Source organism: Lagopus leucura, unplaced genomic scaffold, assembly GCF_019238085.1.
Source record: "Lagopus leucura isolate 7727_CA_CO unplaced genomic scaffold, USGS_WTPT01 Super-Scaffold_100016, whole genome shotgun sequence".
NCBI lineage: Eukaryota > Metazoa > Chordata > Aves > Galliformes > Phasianidae > Lagopus > Lagopus leucura.
Genome location: NW_024962270.1, coordinates 6,749,298 through 6,765,181, shown reverse-complemented (window position 1 = coordinate 6,765,181; position 15,884 = coordinate 6,749,298). Strand labels below are relative to the sequence as shown.

Sequence of the window (15,884 nt, the reverse complement as noted above, 5' to 3'; positions counted from 1 at the left end):
TATTTTTAAGTGGCAGAATGATAGATGGGATCTGTCAGATAATTTTTATCCCACATATTAAAGTTTCGTTGGACAGGGAAAAGAGTTTCACATATTTGAATGAAGCAGCCTTGACTGCACAGTTGCATCTGTTAGTTAGTTATGTGGTATGATCATTTTCACTTAAAAAAAAAAAAAAAAAGAAGGAAAAAAAAAAAAGAAAAAAAAGGGCCAAAAAGATGCTTCTTACAGGTAATAAAAATACAGCATACTGAAGGAAATGGTTGCAAAAAACATTAGTCAAAACCACACACTAGCCAAATGCCAAAAACAGATGTGTGTGAAATACACAACTAGAGAATCTTCCTTACAAAATTCTTAAGATGAGTGGAATGCAAAGCAGATCTAGTAAGGTTTTTCAGGCTTGAGCAGAGGAAAAGGGAGACATTTGTACGTTACAACTGTTATTGTTTCAGGGCTGAGAAAGTGGTAATAATACATAATAATAATACATCTAACCTGTAGTTGCTTCTCCAGCTGTTCTTCAAAACACCTATTTGCCCTTCTTAATTTTTATAATTTTAATATAGGAAAAACAAATCTAATAGGAAGCTTTGGTATCTATAGATTCTAGATGTGCATCTACAACACAGCATCATAAAATGCTTTAAGTTGGAAGGGACCTTTAAGATCATCTAGTTCCAACCCCCCTGCTATGGGAAGAAACACCTCCCACTAGATCATGTTTCTTAAAAGACCACATTGCTCAAAGATCAGGTTCCTCAAAGAGACATCATTACAGAGTTTTGAAGATCTTGCTAACCTTCTAACCATGCAGGCCTGCACGGCAAAGAGAAGGCCAAAAAGGATCGTATCATTCATTCATTGTCCAGCAGCTAGTTGAATAACCAGTTTTTAACACTACTGCTTATGACTACTTGCAATTTGTTTATACTTGGAAATATGGCTCAGGTTCTTTTCCATAAAGTGTTTTGTATTTTTAAATATTAATACTTAAAATTGTTTCTATCATATCCTCAGTGGCTTTGGCGTATTTTGGAAATGATTTATTTATTAATCCTGGAGAGAGAAAAAGAGACAAATTTTAGTCTGGATGTTGTTTTGTCAACTTGCATGCTCCTGTACTGCAGTCCAGCATCTGAAATAGCTGCCTGATGCCTAACACATCAAGCAATAGCCTGCAGCATCATTTTGGACCAGTATCTGAGCTAGTGTAGAACTGAGAAGAGATTTCAAATCTCACTGCAAAATACTCAGTAATTAATTTTCAATGAACATTTGCTCGTTGTGGCATTAATGGAATGCATTAAGCTATGGAGATTTTAATAACTTAACTAGAAATCATGAATTCATTCAAAGCAGTCAAAGACAGGTTTCTGTGACCACATAAGTAGATCGTGGTTGCTACATGAATGTTCTTCTGAACCTACAATAAGGAAATGACACATAAGATACAGTACATTTCTGCACAAATGTATTTTCTTATGCACTTCTTTTAAATTTGTGCAATTACAGTGGCAAGGAATTTAACTAATCTATTTTAAAAGAATGTTCTTGGTACTTTAGAATAAATAATGCATCAGTGATAGATGCATTAGGGCAGAAATCAGGTCCCTCAGGCAGTATAACTGCTCAGTGTTGAAGCTGAGAATTTTGAAGCATTGTCAGAATGACATTTTAAATAGAAAAGTATTTTTTTTCTGAGTCGTGTCAAATCTCTGAGGAGTTTTGAATGGTATAAGGCCATATTTGTGGTTACTGAAAGGAACAGATGTAGTTTTAAAAATATATATTTTTTGAAAAAACAAAATTGTATACCACATAAATATCATAAGGAAAAATAAAAGAAAAAAAAAGTGGACTTGAAAAAAAAAAAAAGAATATTCAATGACCTTTCATTTTCCTGAAGTTATTTTTATTGACTTTAATCTTGAGCTGCAACCAGGATGTACTTGAAGCAATTTGGAATGTGAGATGAAAGTTGAAGAGACTTTTCCATGTTGCTTACATTTATAATTTTATTTCCCAAGTATATGCCAATTGAAAAAGAACAGGGTGACAGATATGCCATTTTCTAGTTGCTCTTAGCTCTGGATCAATGAAGGTGTTACTCAAGCATTGTGTTTTGAATATCCATGTATTTCTAGATATCCATTCGATAGCAGGGATTATGTTCAGATGTAGTGCATAATATTTAACCAGCAACTACAAAATTCTCTCTTGACTCTTCTGTTAAGTAAACTTGAGATCCTTGTAATCTTTTGAAAGAGGAGCCATCTTGTAGAGCGTCAGCAACAGAAGCTCTCAACATAGTCTGTGTGTTGACTGTGCATCAGTAGGGACATTCCTGGCAGGTCTCCAGTCAGAATGATCAGAGGATATTAAATCACAGCAGTAGTAAAATGCACTACTTAACAGTTAATATCCACTTTTTTTCTGTTTCAGAAGTAAGCTCTGGTGAATGGCCATGTTTTGTTTTTGTTTTTTTTTTAACATACTGGAATCTTTTACTCATTAGGAAATCTTTACAGATTTAGATAGTCAGAATATAAGATAGATTGCTTTGTGTAGTTAAAAAATAAATACAAATAAAGAAATAAGTAGTGTATAAAATGATTTTCAGAACAATGGAAAATATATATTAGCAGTTTGTTATAACTAGAATCATTTTATATTGCTTCTAGTTTATAATTCTATCCATTACTGCCAGAACCCCCTTAATCAGGGGTTTAAGAAAGTCAACAGTATAGATTGTAACTATTCCAGATACCGAAGACTAAGTGAAAGGTAAGTAAACTTCAAAAAAATTATTCTTTTTTCTTGACTATATTCATTGTCATCATTTTAATATTTATTGTCCTATTACCTGTGGAGAAACCCAAATGATAGGAATCTAATAAGATATACCAATTTGCTCTGATAGTTTTAACTCGTGTAATGATGGATGTAGTGACTCTCAAGATGTCCTATGAATGCTACGAGCTAGAACACTCTTCCTAAAGTTTTGTGTGATATTTGAAGATCCATTGCTTCTATCTTTATATGGTAAAAAATGAAAACATGTTCCTGGAAAGGAAAAGAGGAATGTGGAGATGGTGTTCATAGTTGCACTTGTTTAATGGTGCTTAATAAATGAAGAACCATGTGACTTTTATTCACTAAAAAGGACTTTTTTGTATGAATAGAAAATGCAGGCTACTCATAAATCCAGCAATGCTCTTAAAAGGCTATCACTGCTCTGACAGCAAAAATGCAGAATTATAGCTCTGTTCTGTTGTATTTCCACATTCTGTGCTCAATAGGTGACAATTCTCAGCATTCAATAAAAATACCTCAGGTATAATGGTACACTCAGATTCTTGCAGCTTTTATCAAATACGTAAGACTGGAATATAGCCCTTCTGCTATCCCTCGTACTTCTGATTTTACCATTCTAATCCATTATCGCTATTTTCTAATCATATAGTACTGTTCTTCATTTGAAATCCTCATTAGAAACCTTAGCAATTGATTGCACATTCATTTGCATATCTTTTAAGATGTGAGTTGGAAGCCACCGCACTTACTCGAATCTTTTAAATTCTGTTTTGCTGCCACCTGTGTCACAGACATTCCCATTTTTTTCTTAGCTTGTTCCTAACCTTTCTACTTTAACTCTGTGTTCAGCATAGTGGATATTGAATACTGAGTCAGTATGCATGCAATACTGAGACTGGAGATTTAGTGCTGACCTGTGCTTATTGCTTTTTACCTTTATTTTATATTTCTTAACTTTTTATACTTGTTTCAGTGTGCTTACAATGTGTGGGTAGGAGGGAGAAAATCTTTTTATCCATAGAAGTTCCAGTATATGAGACACAGCTAGGTAGAATATATAAAAACTCAGTTAATTTTTTACATTTCTATCAAACAGAAATCTCAGAAATCCATTTGAAGAAAAATGCATGAGAATAATCATTTTAGAATGAGTTTAACAACAAAATTAAACTTCATTTAATTTTTTTCAAAGTTTATTTGCTTGTACATTGCCTTTTTTGTATGTCATTATGCAATTATTGATTTTGCAAATATCTTGTAATAATTTATGTAAGTTGCTTCAGAAGCAATGCCTCCTATTTGTTACCATATAAACCACGACAGATACAAACACCACAACAGCACTGCTGATAGAACGAATTCTCAGCTACAAAATGCTGTTTTTCAACGTAGTCATCATCAGTAGCTGCCCATTTCTGTCAGTCAAGAGAGCCTACATGCTGCAGTGGTGACGGCTGTTTCTGTTGCCAGTACTGAAGCACCACCCACCTCCTCACTGTGCTCACATCCACTGTTTGGTCTCCAGAAACATCCAGCAAGTGTCAGTGAACATAATTCTTTCTGCATGGAGGAATTCAATTCCACCCCTTTGCTTCCCAGACATATTCATATGAGATCTGCTCTGTCAGTCTGCCCCTCTGTTGCCAGCTGTCACATGGCAACAAAATACAGTGGGATATTGGTGGGAAGGTTCAGCCTCTACTGCCATGCCACCAAAATCAGCCTGTAATGTTGTGGGCCAATATAATAAAATGAGAGGCATTAATTTCAGAGCAGCCCTGGTATTTAATTTGTTCTTTTGCTATGTTTGTGTAAGTTAATTATAACAGATTGCTTTTTCAAGTTTCTGGTTTATATCAAAACCAATATTAAACATAGCCATGAAAACAAGCATTCATAAGAGAACTATTTGGCCTGGCCGTCATAACGATATCATTCCATTTGGCTTTGTCTCTCTCTTTATTCTTCTCTCTTTCACTTCTGTAACAACTGTTTTCCTTAAAAGAAAGGAAACCAACCATATGGTACAGATACAACCAACCAAACATGGTACAGATAAAGTGAAAAAAGTAGATGACATGCTAGGGTTCCTTTATGTCTAAATTAATTGGTTCTACCAGTTCCACATAGCGAATTTACTTGTCTGAAGAGAAGAAAAGGTCAGCATTTCTTCTTCTGTTATCTGTGGATCTGAATATTTGAGGAATAATTTAATTTTGTGAAGAGTTTTAATGCATATAAAACCTTCTAAAAGAACCCTGCAAGACTGCAAAACTGTTTCCAAATAAAATTTACACTCATTGTACATTAGAATATGTATTCCTGACCTTTCGGTATATGTTAACTTTTGAAGAGCTTTCAGAAACCTGATTGCAGGTAATTTCTATAACTACAAGATTGTTGCTGGTAAGTAGAGTCTATGATTACTGCAAGGAGATGCATTACAGTGTTTGCATGGAAGCAAATAAAACTTGACTAAGGACTTTTCAGATAAAAAGGCAGATGCATTGTTCATATTGTGTACTGGCTGAGAGAAAGAATAGAAGCATTGAAACTGACACTTTCCAGATGGGTCAAAACCAATGATTAAAGTAACAGACCAGAAAGCAGGGGGGAATGCCCAGCAGGATGGAAGTGCATTTATGGCATTCTCATAGGTAGACAGAAATGGAGCATTAATGACAAAATCTGCCTTGCAGCGGTTTGGGCTTCTGCCCATTCCTTTACCAAATGTTATAAGTTTAACCTCTCTGTTTTTCAGTTGTTTCTTTCAATCCTTGTAATCTACAGGCAGCTCAGAACTTCAAACTCTTAATTATTAACTTGTAATTTTAATGTTAATGTTATGCATCCCATCTTTTCACTGCAGTCTTGGGCATTTCCCTTTCCAACCTGACATGGACTACCATAGTGTCAAGATGCTCATCATTATTCATACTCTGAAAAGTGACACTTTGTCCAGACCTTCTCCAGGGATGTAGAATTGAAACTGCACACAGCAATAGCCTTTCTATACATTAAGCCACATACAGAGATCTCTAAAACAGGGATACTGATGTTAAAAACTGTAATGATTAAACTGTAGCAGCCAGTGGAGCCTACATCATGCTTAGTTGGGGAAAGTTCACTTGTTTGTGTTTTTGGTTTTTTTTCTTGCTAAGAATTAGTTTTCGTTATTTTCATCAAAATTGCTTCTGGGCTCATGAAAATTGGTTATTGGACTTCCCTACAACAACAAATGTAACTGTTGCATTCTACATTTGCCAGCCAAGAAGATACTGTTAGGATATTAGTACTGCAAAAATATTATGCTTTTCTGATGATCTAAAGAATCTTTCTTGAGCTAACTGCTAAATTGCTGTGGTCTTTATGAATTTCCTGTTTTTGAGTGCTTCTGAAGCATCAAAGAGAAGGTGGCAGGGAAGGAACTGCATAAAAGATCAGACTTTCCATACCTGGCAAGCATCTGACAGTCACATCAAATTTAGCACAACAGTTATGTATTTATTAATGTCTCAGTGTTTATAGATCTACTTAAGTATTGCTAAAGTTACATAGAATACCCAGAAAATCTCGGAGGAAGATGCTTATTTATCAAACCAAGGATAAATCAAATTTCTTCTGTAATGATATGGGAAGGAACCAAATTTGCAATATACAGAACTCATTCAAGTGTTTCCTAAATGTCACATTCAAATGTTCAAGTAAATATCCATATCCTACTACATTTTAAAATGTGAATGAGTCCTCAGACGTAGTTTCTAATTTATTTATTTGCATTTCTTTTTGTTGCTATTTGTTTGAAAATACTTGTTCATTCCTAGGTTAGTATAAACACTAGGAGTCCATTATACCTGTGGCAAATTCTGCTGCTGTACAAAATGTACAAATAAGAGTTAGCCCTGCAACAAAAAACTCTGATTTATATCTTCTAAGAATCATTGAAAGAGGGAGGAGCTGTATTGTTTGCTTTTGTGTTTTGTGTGATGAAATTCAAGTATGTTCAGCTAGTTATTGAGATGGACGTTCTGAGATGATTTGTCTTTTTGAGTCAGAATTCTGAGAATAACTTTTTGTTTTTAAATAACATTAACAAAAGTCATTGAAAATAATGTGCCTCATATTTTAGGTGCTGCATTTTAGATAACTTTGAAAATGCAAATATATCTATAGGAATGCATTTAGAAATGCATTTGTGAGTTTGTTATTATTCAGAATATTATTTCCTGTTGTTATTTGACATCTTTCTTCCTGTCTCTCCCAGATATGCTAGTTCTGCCATTGACCGTCAAGGAAGTACATCCATGAGGAAGGTAAGGATTTACAAAAGAAAGCAAAAGCCTAAGGATAATTTCTAAATTCAGAGTAGTATCTACTGCAACCACAGTTGACTGAAGTGCATGCAGTACTTTTGGTTAAGTTTAATAGAAACCGTATTAGATCCACTAAGGGATGTATTAGTTTTGGAAGGAGAACTGTAGTAAACAGCTACTAATTTGGAAAGGGACATCTGCCAAAGATGTTCTAAAGGAAAAGAAAATTTTAAAAACTCTTAAGATGTGTGAATAATACATGTACTCTGACAAGGATTTTAATTATCTAGATTTTCAGTGTTTCATAGTGCCCATTTTGAAGGTCTTTAACAGAAAATATCTAGACTTCTTAGTCATTTTTTATTTTGTCAAGTATTTCATTAAAAGGACAAACAATGCAACCTTCAGTTATAGAGTATCTTTTCTTCACTCTGACAAGACTTCTTTTGCTAAGTGGATAAGCTGTAATCTGCTGTAAGCTAACAGATGTCATTCTGCCTCCCAAGGATTCACACAGTGATGTTAAGGATTCACACAGCAATGTTCAGTATCAGTGGCCATAGCAGAAGACATATAACCAAGTATTCTGCGGTTTTCCTCTACCTGCCAATCCCTACCTTGTGTGCTGCCTCCCTTGAAAAGCACTTAAACCCATTGCAGTTCCTTGGGTTCACAGTACTACAACTAATCTAATAGACATAACATGAGGAAAACAGCACTACGTGCTCCGTGATTTGTGTATTTTGTTCTATGAATGCACCAGTTGCTATGTTCTGAACTTGTTAAAGTTTTCCTCAAAATCGCAGAGCTATGTGCTACCAGGCTTGCATCAATGACTTAGTTCCTTTCATCCTGACAGGTGACTGAACATCTAGTTCTCCGGGGCATTTTTAAAATGAAACCTAACTTTTCATTTGGTGATTCTGTGACACCTAAACAGCATTCTTTCTGCTTCACTGTGAATGCACTGAGGTCTCACTGATTCAACTTCAAATAGCAGAGATTCAATTCTGTCACCATTTTTCCATGGTGTGCTTCTTGTTGACTGAGATGGGGGTAGGGACATGCGTTTTCTGTAACATTCTGCTTCACATTGTGGTTTTGAGTCAGGAGGTTAAATGCGTACAACCATGGTGTGTTCTCCAGTCATCAGCCTTTTTCCCGTAGCAAACTTGACTCACACTAAGTTGCAAGTTGTTTACCACAAAGTTAATTATAAGTTAGTTTCTTTCTCTCTCAAAATATGAAGCTTGAATTGAATGCAAGTTAGCAGTGCTAGTTAAACCTTTGTTTGCACAAGTCTTTCACTTTCTCTAGTTTTCCTGCTTTTAATACATTGCATATATGCACGCACAACGCACAGTGAGATTAAGTAACTTACATTTTTGGAAGAGCAAATATTTTCAGTTCTTGTTTTGTTATTCTTGAACTTTATTTTTAAAACTGTTATACTGACTGATACATACCACTTTCTGGGGTGTATTCTAAAGCAGGTATCCTCCTGCTGTTCATTTTCTTGAAGTTCTGTAATTAGAATTTTCAGATGTGATTAGATTTATAGAATTCTACCTCACTGACGTACTTTTTTAGCCTAAATTGTGAAAATTTTTGGTGATTTTTATTGCAGAAACAGAAACTTGTGCTATGCTAATGCATTTCTATGCAGAGAGAAGAAGGCTGAACAGGTTGTTTCAGTCACAGTCACCACAGAAACCCAGTTGGGCAAAATGACTGGTTCTGCTGGTGGGGCTTATAGTACATTAATAAAAAATCAGTTTTGCTGTGCATCTTTAATACTTTCTCATGGACTTAGTTCTGTTCTTCTATTTCCTGATTGTTTTTAACTATGTTTCCTATAGTACAGGAACAAGCATTAATCTTTCTGTCTTCTGTAGCTCTTGAAAAAATAGATAAATCTGCAACTGATGCTATGAATGTACACTTACAGAGCTTGTCACCTGTCAGACATGCAAGCTGGTGTTCTCCAAGCCAACTCTCCCAAAAATAAGGAAGTGTCTGGCGTTAGTAGTGTAAGCTGGCTGTTGTTACAGGAGGGTTACAAATAGTCATAATGTGTGCAGAACAACTCCTTCCCCCTTTATTCTTATTTTAAACTAAACTTTGCCTGTATCTTGCAGATAGCTGGGGTCCTGTTTTCAGATGCATGTTTCTTATAGTGCTTAAATTGAAGTCTTCCATTCTAAATATTAATTTCTTGATAATAGTTTATTACTGTTAGCTATAACCCTCAGTTATTTTAATTTTATGATATTTACTCTTAAGATGTTGTTTCAGAGTTGCTGATAAAAACTTTGTCACAAGCATTTGCTTTTTGAGCATAGTAATGCACTAGGTTATATCCTCAGTTTTCAAGTTACTGCATATACATTTGACCAAAGAATCCTAATGATTTGATTGCAAGAAGTATAATTAATAAAAGAAAATATGAGATTTTAATTAGTAGCCTTACCACTGCTTTCTTTATGATGTTTATAATAGTAATAAAAAGAGATAAAAATAAGATCCTATGATAACTAATCCTAAGATAACCATGGCAGTGGTAGTAAAAGGTTTTCATGTTAGTGCTATTACATGCACCAGTTTTTTGTAATCCTTTTTTTTTTTTTTTCTTTCTTACAGTCATTCCATTACGCTTCTCTCAGGGTAAAATCCAGAAAATGGTCGAAAGGTAACTTCTTCAGATTCACATTCTGAAAGCAGAAAATGAGAGTTCTTAACTGATAATAAGCACTGTTGATCAAATGCCAAAGTTCATCTTAATTTCAATATTTCTAAATTTGATAGTAAATACCAAAGTAAATAAACAAATGTTTTAAGCAAATGCTATCCTGGGGTCCATCAAAAGAGGGGTGGCCAGCAGGGACAGGGAAGTGATTGTCCCCCTCTACTCGGCTCTTGTGAGGCCCCATCTGGAGAACTGCGTCCAAGTGTGGAGCCCACAGTACAGAAAAGGCAGGGAGCTGTTGGAGAGGGTCTGGAGGAGGGCCACGAAGATGATCAGGGGACTGGAGCACCTCCCCTATGAGGACAGGCTGAGGGAGCTGGGCTTGTTCAGCCTGGAGAAAAGAAGGCTGCGGGGTGACCTCATTGCAGCCTATCAATACCTAAAGGAGGGAGATTTAGGTCGGACATCAGGGGGAAATTCTTTACCCAGAGAGTGGTGAGGTACTGGAACAGCTGCCCAGAGAGGTTGTGGATGCCCTGTCCTTGGAGGTGTTCAAGGCCAGATTGGATGGGGCCCTGGGCAGCCTGGTCTGGTATTAAATGTGGAGGTTGGTGGCCCTGCATGTGGCAGGGGGTTGGAGATTCATGATCCTTGAGGTCCCTCCCAACCCTGGCCATTCCATGATTCTGTGATTCTATAAGGTAGCATAGATATAATGTTGCTAGACTCAGTGGTAAAATTTCTCTGACTTAGCAGAAAAGTAGTCTTTGTATATTTTGCTCTGATTTTTTTTTCTATTCATAGCCCGTTTGAGACTGTTAAAGCAATAAATTGAAGAAAATTAGTTACGGCGTAATAAATTCATTTCAATTTATATGCAGTGAAATCTTTATTGTCATGTTTTAGTGTCCTAAAAAAATTTTCCTTAATTTCTACCAGACACTTCTAATGCTTCAAACTAGGCATAGCACAGTACAATATTCTAATAATAGCTAAATATTAAGAGCTTGACTGGGGAATGTTGAGGAACAAAGGATGATCTTTTGATGTCATCTGTACTTCTTAATTGTTTCACATTTGTAGCTTAAATATAATTATTGTAGCAATGCAGACTTGATTTTTCACAGAAAAAAAATGTCTGAGATTTAAATGAAATTTCCAAGATCTTTTTAAGGAAAAATGGTACCGTAACTATGAAAACTGTTCTTGCTAATGCAAGAAAAATTGCAAAAGACACTAAAATTTTAAGCCTTTTAATTAGAATATGTTGAAATAGAACAACAAGAAGAAGAAAGACAACAGCAAAATAACTAACAAACAGAACCCGATACCTTTCATGATACTGTTAATTCAAACTCGATCCAAGGTAGTATTGTGCCAAATAGTATTGTGCCATTAAATTCAGTACAGGGGAAATATAGATGTGCATTTTTATATGAATATGGATTTCTCTTTCTTATAGACTATACTGACTATGAAAAATGAGCTAAAAATCTTCCAGAATTTGACAGGCCTCCTAGTGCAAATAGTAACAGAAGATACAGAGAAAGTAGTGTTTACAACCACATACAGATTATGTTTATTTAAATGAGTTTCAGGTTCAGGACTAAATGAAGTATGTTTTTTGTTTAGAAATGATGATGACCATCCTAATCAGTCCTAAGAGAAACAGATCCTCTAAAGATTAAATAAGCCATTACATAAAAAGGTTATTTGTGTTTTTGTATTCATGCAGAAACCAAAATTGTAGAGCATTTAAATTGATTCATCATTTAAAATTAGTAACGTGGTCATATTGAGAAGGATAGCATTCAGAGAGATGTCTCATACTACTGTTGTGTTCTCAGGGAGCTCTCTGACGAGTGGAAGCAGAAGACGAATTTCCTGCAAAGATTTGGGGCATGGAGATTGTGAAGGCTGGCTGTGGAAGAAAAAGGATGCCAAAGGTTACTTCACACAGAAATGGAAAAAGTACTGGTTTATTTTGAAGGATTCTTCCTTGTACTGGTACACAAACCAGAATGTAAGTATACTCTGTGTTTGGAGAAAGCCTAAATAAAATCTTAACTTTTATCATTCTTTTGAGTAAAGTCTATAAATATCAGAGAATAGCCACTTTAGTTGCCATGTCTGGTTCACTTGAACTTATTTTTGAATTTTTGAATTCTTTAAAGTGGAAGGCCAAGCTTAATAAAAAGCAGAGGTTCATTGTTCTCTTAAAGTTATGAATATATCAGTAGTTAATATTCTTCCAAGTTAGTATTTGTTTGGACTAATACAATGCTTACATTCAGCCTGTGTTTTTCAACAGTCTGATTGATGTTACTGTATCTCCTTGCTTTTTCAGGCAAATTACTTCAGGAGAAGTAAAAAGTGAGAAGAAGTACTTTCTAGTTATTACTTTTCCATTTAAACACCAGTGAGCTCACTGTAGGAACCAGAAGGACAGATCATTTGTACAAACGTGGCTTTAACGCAAAACATTTTCAATGTTCAGACCATAAGAAGAAAAAACTGAGATTTTTTTTGATGATATTTGTTAATATCCTGAGTGCTACAGCAGGTGCTTTATTTGGCGCTAACAGGTTTTATGTAGTCATCAACAAAGGGAATTTAAGATGACTGCAGCTCCTTTAAGAAGCAGTCAATTTACTTCATAAAAATTTCATAAAAATCAAGAAAACTAAATGTTCAATAACAACATCTTAGGGAAAATGTGTTGAGCATTTCAGTTGGTTGGGTGGTTGTTGTTTGTATAAGACATAAATGGCTACTGCTTGTTTCTCTTCAGCTGTGTGTTCTTCTTCAGTACCACTTCTTCCCTTTTGATAGGATGAAAAAGCAGAAGGATTCATTAGCTTGCCTGAGTTCAGGATAGACAGAGCAATTGAATGCAGAAAAAAACAGTAAGTAATGTGTCAATTATGCTTTTAAATTCAAGGATTGCTCTTGGAAGTATATTATATATAGTAGTAAAAACTCCAAAATCCTTGAAATCTGTAAGCAACACATCATTAAGCCCACCTAAACTTTAGTGTTTCTGTTCATTTTAAAAGATGCAACTTAATGTAAATTCTATGAGCCATCTTACAAAAAAAATGGATAATGCTTTCATCAACTTTCCAGATAGCAAAACTCCAACTTTAGTTAAATAAATTCAGGGGAAAAAAAGTGAATGCATTAGCCAACAGGTAAAACATTCTTAGGTTCAGGATAGTCTTCAGGATAAGAGTCAAATGTGCAAGAATTACCATAGGAAATATCTTAAGAAATAGCATAGCAAGAGCTGGTGAATATATAAATATATATTTATATATCCAATATTGAGTTATTCTCAACTGCTAAAATATTTAGGTTCCAAATACAAAATGAACACTGTGTTTCAGTCTTTCTGCTTCTTATGTGCATGTTTCTGCTATTGCATTTTGTTCCCAGTAAACAGCATGTGTTAAACATTGCCACATGATTAATAACAGGCACTGTTTTCAGGCAGTGTTGGGATTAGAATTCATAGCTGTCAAACAGTAAGTTGAATAATTCTAATGCTTTGAGACTAGCAGCTCTCCAGTATCTCCTGAATATTTGCAGGCAGCATGTAGATTTTTAAAACTTGCTACCCTCAGGAGCTATAGAGAATAGCTTGAAGATACTCTTACTAAAGCTATTCTAGTTATCACTAAGCATCTTGAATTTTTGTCATGCTTTTCTGATGACTAAATTTGGTTTTGGTCTGTAGGAATACATCCTACAACTACGAACATGTGCACAAGAAAGTACAGAAGATGTGGATTACAGTAGAGGCTGCTGATTAGCAAATAGAATCTCTTCAATTGCTTGTTCTTGTCTGAAGGTGTTATTACTGTCTGAGAAGATGACAGTGCAATTTATACTTATGATACTTCTTTCAACTGAGACTATCAGTGAAGAAATTATACGTGAACTGAACACTATAAATTCCTCTGTGGAACAAGTAGATATTAATAATAATATTGAACAAATATACAGGAAAAAAATATCCTTTTGTTAAAACACTTAGCAAATTTCAGTGAATTAACATAGATTTAACAGAGGATCATTGTACGCAGCTAGAAATAGCTTCCAGAGCTTTAATCTTCGCATTTCTTACAGAGCAATTTCTGTAGGGTATATGCACAGAAAAAGTCTGATTAACTAAAACTTTGAATACTACTGAAAGCTGAGTACCTCCAGGCTTTGAATACTTTCAAAAAGACGTAGGTCCAGGGGTAAAAATATAATGAAGATGTTAATAGTACTCCCATTGTTCACTGAGCAGAATTTTCCTTTGATTTCTTCCTGAGCTATCATTTACATATTTGCCCTACCATAAAAACCGCATGTTACACTTGCTACTCTTTTACCAGCTTTTCCAAAGACTGAAAAGAAAGCACGTATGGTCTTATATTCACTTACATTTCAGTATATCAGGTATATGTGAATGGCAGGCCCTGCTTGTGTTACAGCTCTAATTCATGGCCTCTATGAGTGCACTGATAAAGCACTTATCGATTCTCTTTGGTGTTGCCTTACTGAGGACAGGACTGAGCATGATTGATATTGCCTGCTTCTGCTGAGATGCTAATGGTTCTGGTGAGCCTGGGGACAAAGTTCTGCAACCTAATTCTTCTGCATTCCTTTTGCAAATGAGGTGATGGTGACCCATTCTAAATAGACATAATCTAGAAAAGCTCATTCTTGTCTCTGTTGGACTACAGTGGAAAACTTCAGCTAGGATTTTGTTGTCTCCTTTTAAGAGAGCTAGGGAAATATTTTGTAGGATCTGTTCTTGCTTCTTTCCACTTAAGAATATATTTGTCATGTAATAATATTTCTTAGTAGGTGTTGTAATATAACCTGTTCCACTGCAAGCTTGTAATATGGAAATATAACTCTGATTGTGTCCTTACTTCTGTATCATTGAGCTCATTTTAACAGTTCAAAAATTAGTAAAGCTCAGTTAAAAAGGATGGGAAAGAAACATTCTTTCCTATTTTTTAGGTAGGCTCTTGCACTTTTACATAAATTAAAACTTTCTGAAAAAGCACTTAGTTTCCCAGTGCGTAAAAGAAGCCCAGCAAAATTCGTATTAGGTTTCTTTCAGTTCTCTCAAAAAATCTTCATGGCACCCAGCTTCAATTTCTCCTCAAATCTGTCTTATTTTCAGAGCCAAGATTGTGAGATGTTCAAAGAAGAAGAGTTACCCTTTTGAACAAAAGAATTTGAAGTCTTTCTAGAATAATGTCCTTTATTTTTAGATTTTAGATTGTCTTATTCAACGTTCTATCAGCGTTCTATCCAACGAAATCAGATGGGAAAAGTGTTACAGTGTGACTGTTACTGATGTCCATAGTGTACACTGAATGCAATAGTGTTAAGAAAGCTTTGATTAAAATATATGGTCATTGAATGCATTATCTGGTATGGTTTGATGATTTGCCTCACTAATGCATTTAATGAAGGTACTCTGATTATTATATGAATCATGGCATTATCTCAGACTGGTTTAGCTCCCCAGGCTATATTTGGATGTGGAATGACCTTGCCCCTACTAGAGGTGCTTTCTTGTTTTCACGCTGTTAAACTTTCCATTGCTTTTGGGCAAAGCCTGCATCTTCATGATGTAGAATGATCATATTGTATTAGAAATTTTGGTTAGTTAAGTTTTTATGTGTCATAAAATGAATATCACATTATTTTCAAAGATATTTATAATGTCCTGTGGTGATGCTGTTCCACAAGATTAATGGAAATAAGAATATAATGGCTAATTTGTTGTCTGAACTTCCAAAAATTTAAGAAGTGACCATTTAGGTTGTCAATTCAAGTTGAAACAATGCAGCCAGAATTCTCTATAAAATATATGTAGATATCAGATTATCTTAGAAGTTGATACAGATTCAGTAATTTTTATTTTTGTTTTCTGATAATTTTGCAAAATCTATTATGTGCTACAGTGCCTGAAATAGCAGGGAACTTGATCTAAAGGAGTAGGATGTTGTTCTCAGAGCAGCATTCCCAGAAATTGGAATACACCTCTGGCCCCACATTAG

The 15,884-nt window shown here is 35.0% G+C and overlaps 1 protein-coding gene across 1 annotated transcript in view; it reads left to right on the top strand.

The window, feature by feature from the left end:
- LOC122183040 (connector enhancer of kinase suppressor of ras 2-like) overlaps nucleotides 1–15,884 on the top strand; it is a 118,551-nt gene that overhangs the window by 81,117 nt on the left and 21,550 nt on the right. Inside the window, exons 15-18 of the mRNA XM_042876772.1 lie at nucleotides 7,082–7,130; nucleotides 9,771–9,819; nucleotides 11,664–11,839; nucleotides 12,649–12,722. Coding sequence (XP_042732706.1) covers nucleotides 7,082–7,130; nucleotides 9,771–9,819; nucleotides 11,664–11,839; nucleotides 12,649–12,722 — 348 coding nt within the window. The remainder of the gene's footprint in view (nucleotides 1–7,081; nucleotides 7,131–9,770; nucleotides 9,820–11,663; nucleotides 11,840–12,648; nucleotides 12,723–15,884) is intronic.